At 48.5% G+C, this 7674-nt stretch overlaps 1 protein-coding gene across 1 annotated transcript; it reads right to left on the bottom strand.

The window, feature by feature from the left end:
• Positions 1 to 786: 786 nt before the first annotated feature.
• LOC144141559 (uncharacterized) lies at positions 787 to 6220 on the bottom strand. The gene is made up of 7 exons (XM_077673101.1): positions 6119 to 6220; positions 5114 to 5407; positions 3717 to 4013; positions 2880 to 3002; positions 2336 to 2484; positions 1782 to 1959; positions 787 to 1331 (listed from the first exon to the last, which is right to left on the bottom strand). Exons 1-7 carry the CDS (start codon positions 6192 to 6194, stop codon positions 907 to 909), a joined length of 1542 nt encoding a protein of 513 aa, XP_077529227.1. The 5' UTR covers positions 6195 to 6220; the 3' UTR covers positions 787 to 906.
• Positions 6221 to 7674: the final 1454 nt, after the last annotated feature.

Raw genomic sequence — 7674 nt, 5'->3', positions numbered from 1 at the left:
TGAAATGTATGAAGATAAAATGTACCCATCATCATGTACATACGTACATACATGCTTCTAGTGCGCGTGTCCTATAGTAAAAGTGCGAAGGAATAAAAGTAAAATATGAAAATTAGCCCCAATAAAATTTTAAGCTAAAAGGTAGAGGCAACGCTAAAGAAAGATCTCGAAATGACACTGCGGCAGCCTAATCAGTTCTCCAGCTTCATGCATCATTTCTGCAACAGCGCCGTTTTGTTTTTGTCGCCCGGCAATGCAGTCACATGCTAAAGAGAGGCGACTCACAGGTGAAGGCTCCTCCGGCTCATGTAGTTAAAAACTACTGGGAAACTCGTTTACGCCTCGCTTTTTTATATATATAGAGTGCTTCGTGCTTCAAAGACAAGACTTGCAAAAACGCCAATACACCGCATGCTTCGCCACTCCCTTCACATTCATGGAAATAGCCCGGTTTTTTTTTTATTATTTAATAACCTCAGCTTCCTAACATACGGCATCAGTTTTTGTTTCTAAATTACGACCTTCACCTGCACCAACAACGATAATACGCCCGAGCCGAGAACGGTTCCATAGAATATACAACTCGTGCATTGGAATTTCAACATTAGGTACTCGCAGAACGTGCACGTTTTCAAACGGTGAAAGCTAGTCGTTCAAATAAATGCTCGAATAATCGTCACGTTGGAAGCGAGGTCAGCCAACTTGACTAGTTTTTTTATGAAAGCTAATAATGAAAGTAAGTAAGGGACCCGTTGAACGTGCAAAGCAAAAGGACAACTTCGCAAGCGTATTTACAACTTTATTACATATCACAGACAACCAACATTCCCGTCAGCAACGTGGCTGTATGTATTGCACAAACGCCCTGACAAGAGCATAATACATGACACGCTTCTGTCTTCTGACTTAGTTGCAGTGGTTCATGATGTAGCGGAGCTTGAATCCACCCCGGCGTTCGTTGGCGACCGTCGCGCCGGGCTGCGCAGGTTCCTTGACGCCCGGTCCGGCTGCGAGGTCGGGGCGTTCGACGACAGTGATGAGGGTGGCGTGGGGCGGAAGGGGCTTGTCCTGGATGCCGTGGGGGACGTGCTGGATGACCGAGAAGGCGCCCTTGACGAAGCCCAGCTGGGCGCCGCCGTCCATCTGGGGGGGCTGCGGGATCATGGCGTGTGCAGGGTGGACCACGACGGGCTTTTGGTGGGCGACGCCGCGACGGCTGTCGCTGAAGCTCACGTTGGCGTCGTCGAAGCTGCGTCCCAGGCCGCCCACGCCGCTTGTGGTTCCGCGGGGAGTGCTCGTCACCACGGCCACAGAGAAGGGCAACACGTCCGCTGGAAAAGAGAGGCAGAAAGTCTGTGGTTAGTGTCTACCAACATTTAGTCAGAAATAGCTTGTGGAAAATATTCAGGGAGATAGCCAGTGTATAGCCACATATAGCCAAACTAGGTGCAAGAGTCAATAAGTATAGCCACATAGCATAGAGATAGCCAACAGATAGCCAATCCGATTCAAGCCACAAAATTAATCTAATTAAAGACACTGCTTCTGTGGACAAAAACAGTGAAAATCTGTTATCGACTTATACTGAAGCGGTAGTGAGTGTAGTTGAACGTACGCCTTTGGCAAATGATTCTAGTCACGTTAAGCCTAATCAGTTCTCTGGCTTCTTGCACCATTTCTCTCGGCACCTCGACGGAACGATGGATCCTAACAACGCCGTTTTTTTTATTTTTTTTTTTTCGCCCGGCAATGCAGTCCCGTGCTAAAGCGAGACGACTCACAGGTGACTGCTCCTCCGGCGAATCCGCGGCCGCAGAAGCGGTCGGCGGTGACGTCCTCCATGAAGGCCTTGTTGGAGCCGCTCGGCACGAACAGGTAGGCGTCCTCGCAGTTCCTAACGCCCGACAGGGGGACCTGGCTCGATCCGATTTGGAACGAGTTGGGCTGGCTGGGGCTGTACTGCATGGGGTAGAGAAAAAAAAAGGGTTAAAGGGGGTCATACAGAACCAAATACAACTATGTTCAATTTGAAAGAACTAGCCTTCGGTAACGCACTCAGCTCCATTCCCGTCCCAAAGACAACGCAAAATTTGAATTTCGCGCTACAGTGACGCAATACGGGTAAGCTCTAAAACATCAACGGTGCGGTAACTGCACACGAGCCTTCAAGAATTGCGATAAAAGAGAAGAGAAGTCGGGTTTCTTGGTCGGCGGGCACCAATTGCACAAAGATTCTTTGATGTCTTGTGTCTGTTATTTCTTGCTATAAAATTCGCGCCAATGTTTTCTGGACAGTTTTATCTGTCAAAAACGCGGGCTGAACGCGAAGACTCACGGTGATCTGGCAGAAGCCGAGCTGCTTCTTGAAGCACACGCTGTACTTGTGGCCCGCAATGAGCTGCTGGTTGCCGACCGTGGGCTGGAAGTTGAAGCTGCTGAACTCTCCTGACGGCGCCGTGTAGTACTGGACGCACGACTCGGGGGCTGCGGAAGAAATGCACTGTCAACGATCGTCCACACCAAAACAACCAGGCATTTTACAGAACAGCATTTCAATCCTAACAATTAAGCTACACGGCGTTTCGATTCCGCATGAAGATTCACCAATGGCCGGGGACTACCGTCATCCTGGGGCAGTAGCACCTTAATCAGAACCCTGTGGCCAATCATTAGGGAAGTTTTACAAAGAAATCCCTAGGGAACATCCGTAGGGATGTTGGCTTAACGCCAAGGTGTCCCTACCGATCCCCTTCTGTTGGGGCGGACATCGTTAGGCCTAGTGGGAACCCACCGGTCAAATCGTGTCTGTTCAACTACGTTCAATTATTACACACTGAAGCAATGAATTTCCATTGTATGTATAAGAACTAGGAACTTACCCTTGACAGGCGACAGGCAGTGGACGAAGGTGACCTTCACATGCCACTTGCGGCCAACGGGCAGGTCGCTGGCGATGCTGAAGCTCAGCACAGCGCGCGTAGCCTCAGACACGTCCACGTACACTGCGTTGCAATAACACAAATACGTAAACGGCAGCGGAGAGGGGAGCAAAATCGCAGCTAGAATCACGCACACGAACGGTAAAAATCACCCGGTTTAAGTGAAAAGGGCAAAACTTGAGAGAATCTTTTTCAAAGTCTACGTGTAGCCAATGGAACAATCGGCACAAAAAAAGGCCCAGAATTACTGTACAGCCTCAGGTACTCCTCCCCACGCTAGCAGATCTTGCGTCTAATTTCCACCCGCCGCCGCTCAGCAAAGCCCACTTTCAGTGCTGCGCACGTCTCCTAGATGCGTGGAGGTTGGCTTTCCCGCACGACTTCAGAACGTAAGATGGCGGCCATCGAACTGCCGATGGCCGCGGTCAAACCAGCCAACCTGTCTCGCTGAAAATTTTCACCTGGGAATGTTTGCACTTGTTCTCGTCCAATCTTTGATAGCTCTAGCTCAGGACAAGCCATCTCTTCACATACAGCTACGGGGGGTGCAAAAAATTCACGCATCTTCACGAAGTGAACCATGACGTAGATGCTAAAACGACTTCCAATCCAATACAATCTATTTCAATCCAATCCTCCTCCCGCATGCGTAGCACGGCTAACATAACCTTTTCTGAACCTTTTATATTGTTCTTGTAAACCTTTTGTGAACCTTTCTTTCACAGATGTTTCGATTTACACGGTACTGAAACAACTAAGCAAGGCGCGCAAACTCACTGTGCTGTCCGGCGTTCTGGCCGCAGAGCGCGGGGTACGTGGTGCTGCCCAGGCCGGTGGCGACGGTGAAGACATCGGCGTCGCAGAGGCCGGCGCGCGGTCCGCTGGACACTGGCGGCGCCAGGGTGAAGTGGACGAAGTCCAGCCGCAGCTGGCACACCTCGCGGCCGAAGGTCACCTCGCTGCTGCACATGCCGCCACGCCGAAAGTCGGCCGGAAAGTCCGGGTTGCGGAAGGACGTCTGGTTGCTCGTGATGGCGCCGCCGCACGACACTGTGCTGGCCGCTTCCTCGGGGACTGGAAAAAATGGTTCACGATGATCAAAATTCTGCAGAAATTCAGAGCATTGTCTACTAATGCGCAGCATTGCGATACCGTTTGTCTTGTTCTTTACAGTCACATTTCTTCGTTTTATTATATCCTGTCCAACCAATTGTCTCCATTTACGCTATTGTAACGATTACAGGTGGAACTTTCGCGAAATCCGTAATAATGTGTAAATGCAGGGCGTTACACGGTTCGCTATTGTCCGCAGTTATCTCCACTTACGCCCTTATAACGATTACAGGAACTTCTGTGGAGATGCAGGGCGTTACACGGCCTTGGCTGTGAGAGTAAAAGGCAAAGAATGCTACGCCTTAAAATTTGCAAAACGTCCGCTGTACCCCTTCTCAAAGCCGGCTTCACTGCCATACGCAGATGCGTTGCCACGATGCCATCGTGCAACGTCTGATAGCTAACGTCATAAAACTAAGCGTCATACCGAGACTCTTTGTTGAGGTCAGCTTCAATGCATTACACAAATGCATTTCTGATAGAAGTCTTTTCCAGGAGAAATATAAACGGTCCTATATGCAAATATGAAGCCCCAAGGCATCCCGTCGAGTCCACGTGTAAATGCTTACGCATTTCATCAACAAAGGAGCGACCAGCATTGCGTTATAGGCCAAACAAACTGGAAGCACGCGGTGGTGAAGATTTATTAGCACTCATTTAAAAAAGCTACAGACGTTTAAATAGATAGAAAAAATCTTGCACATCACCCACAATTGATATGTGCGTCGTTCGCAATAACTATATACATTATATCATGTTCGTCAACCGGAAACAAAAGCATAGGACAAGTGGATCGCGTTAGACCGGGTTAAGACTGTCGTCGCAACTGTCCTAATATCGTTAATAATGACGTCATTTGACGTCTCAGCCAAAAGAACTGCGTAAAGCGACGTTTTTTTTTTCGTCCGCACGATATGGCCGTTACGTCGGTAGTCTGAACATACCCTTACTCCTTTGCGGTAACTAACGTTGTAACACTACGACATATTTTTCTGCATCACTCAATGCACATCCTCTTCTCTGAAGGTACAAAGATTCTTAGAGCAGAAGTCCGCACTCACTCTTGCAGCAGACAGTCGTCGTAGGGCAGTCGTTGGAGGAAACGACCACGCCGCCGGCGTTCCCACAGTTGAACTGCAGCATGCACGTTCCGGCATCGAGTCCGGAGGGCGCGCCGGTGCAGGGTCGGCTCGTTCCTCGGATGCGGTCGACGATGCTCTGCAGCAGAGCGGACGGACGGGCCCAGTCTGGCACCAAGCCTCCGCCCAGCGCGCTCGTGGCCACCTCTTGGGGCTTGTTCTGCGGAGGCTGAAGCTGTGGCGGCGGAGGCGGCAAACCTCCGGTGGCGGACGCTCCTGAAAGGCGGCAACGAGACGAGTTAACAGTTAACGGGTTAACAGTGCTACGTTGATGCAGGGCGCAGTTGTTCGCGAGAATAAAAAAAAACACAACGGAAACAAAGGATTACCAGTGGAGCTGGGCTTGAAACTAAACACATTGCTTTGCAATTTGCGAATGAGCGCACTTGCTACTTAATTAGCTGAATTAAATTTTAAGACATTAAAAATTTTAAAAAGCACATGTACCGACAGCAGGCGTGAATTCTGCAACGCTTACAACTTCACTGATTACGAAAAGTAAATGAAACTGCGTAACAATAGAAGTTGTCTTAGCGGCCAATTTCAGTCAGATTTTGTACGAGAACCTACAGAGCCAAGAACCTTGAGGCACAAAGGTGCGGTCAGAAATTAGCTTGGTCACACATTGTCCGACAGTACGCGATTAAAATAAGCAAAAAGTGGGACAAGGCTTGACACACAACAGTGCAAGTCCAAAATTCAATCGGCGAAACAAAAGACGACAGCGCAAATGGTTGAAGACTGTGGGCCTGCCGAGGCTAAGATGAGTCTGCTGAATTATTATAACGGCGAAATTTCAACTTCCAAATGCTAGACCAGGAGTACGGTACCTCTAACTCTGCGGTATCCCAATTTTTCTTCCGCTATTTCCCTGCATTTTTTTTTATCTAATTTTCCGGTACAAAAGAGATCACACGTAGGTCTTACCGAGAGCGCAGGCCGCGGCGATGGCGTACAGGATGACTAGAAACGACTGCATGCCCTGAAGAGAAAAAAAAGACATAGGCGATGCTTTACAGGCGTCCGAATAAAGCTCGAACAACTGCAAATAGCAGTGAAGTTAGCCGCTTACTGAAGTGCGTGTGCTTCGAAAGCCAGCTGCAGACAGACTGAGCAGACGATCGTCGACGTCTTGAGAGCGCAGGTCGCATCACGTGACCTTCCTTCCCGTCAGCCTCCGCAGGAAAGCGTTCATTGGCTCGTTCCTGTCGGACCACGCCCAGCATGTCGCCCTCGAAGGGCGCACAGAATCTTCCTCTCCCGAATTTCCCCCGACCGTCCATTGGTTGTCGTACAGCCGCAATGACGACGTCATCTCGACTCAACCAATGATAAGAGCTCCTTCTCAAAGTTTGACTGACTTTGATGACGACGGCCTACGAGACTAGATTTCAGTGCCCTCTTCCCCAACCCGCTCACCCCTCATTCTCCATACGGTTGTTAATTCTGGGTAAATCGTAACGGGTCAAGCAAAACCGGAATGCCGTCAATGAACTCGTGAATTTGATTAGAGTACCAATTAAAGTGATGATGTCTGATTCAAGAAAAAAAAGTTGATCGATTTCTGAGACGCGTTTCAAGCTGAGACAGTAACATCCGGAAGTTTTCTGCACTCATGTTGTACTGGATTTTCTTCTCCAAACTTTTCTTCGCCACTGCTAAGCCCAGTTAACCAAATATGCGACAACACCGGGCTTACTTTCTTCAAAAAAAAAAAAAAAAGCCTGATTTTTGCACCCGTGAACATTGCGGCAGCAATTAGGAGGAACAAAAAGTATTACCTGGCATTTTTAATCGAACTCGCGCAGAGCACGTCGCATCAGTTCGCCATGTGAATGGACGACGATAATGAACTTCATTACGTGTTGTTCTCATAGACAACCATTGTTTGATGTTGCGTGTATTGTGTTTGTGCGTGCCACCAATAACTTTTCTTGTGATCTTTGTTGTCTGTTTCTCGTGTGCTTTTTTCGGTGTTTTCACTTTATAAAAAAAAAATCAGTGCGGATATCTTCCTCGCTGACACGTTCTGACGCATTCTGATGAAAGCCGTCAAGTATAACTTTAATCGGCGGCAATGCTATTCCAGAACGCCAACCACTTTAGTTAGAACAAAAATTTCTAATCTTTGAGTAACACGCCGCGTAGATCGAACGAGACACATTTTTGGCGCCAAAAAAAAAAATTATTTGGTTGGCATTTTTCGAAGGCAAGACTCCGCGTTGCCCCATTTTGGCTTCTGGTTTCTTTTTCTTCTCTTGCTTTTTGGTTTCAAGTTCCAGGAGCTGGCTTCCTGGAAACTAGCTACTTCCGAACACGACCGGCTATATTCGGTCGTGCTTCCGAAGGTCATCTTCAGCGCGTACAGCCGAGGGAAGTCATTGCCCGTACAGGTTCGCAGAAGAGACGCGTTTTAGGACTGCCAGACAAAGAAAGGTTTTTTTTTTTTTTTAAGTTTAATGGAAAAGTTTGGTCCCAAGCAC

Source organism: Haemaphysalis longicornis, unplaced genomic scaffold (genome assembly GCF_048455015.1).
Source record: "Haemaphysalis longicornis isolate Haplotype H1 unplaced genomic scaffold, Haemaphysalis longicornis Haplotype H1 scaffold_6, whole genome shotgun sequence".
Lineage (NCBI taxonomy): Eukaryota > Metazoa > Arthropoda > Arachnida > Ixodida > Ixodidae > Haemaphysalis > Haemaphysalis longicornis.
This window is presented reverse-complemented; position numbering and strand designations above follow the sequence as displayed.

Bases quoted from the DNA above. Each gene is read 5' to 3' on its own strand.
- LOC144141559 (XM_077673101.1), bottom strand. From the start codon at position 6,194: ATGTCTTTTTTTTCTCTTCAGGGCATGCAGTCGTTTCTAGTCATCCTG. The intron at 3,003-3,716 runs GTGAGTTTGCGC...ATTGCAACGCAG, and splicing joins CCAGAACGCCGGACAGCACA to TGTACGTGGACGTGTCTGAG. The intron at 1,960-2,335 runs GTGAGTCTTCGC...TACCCCATGCAG, and splicing joins TCGGCTTCTGCCAGATCACC to TACAGCCCCAGCCAGCCCAA.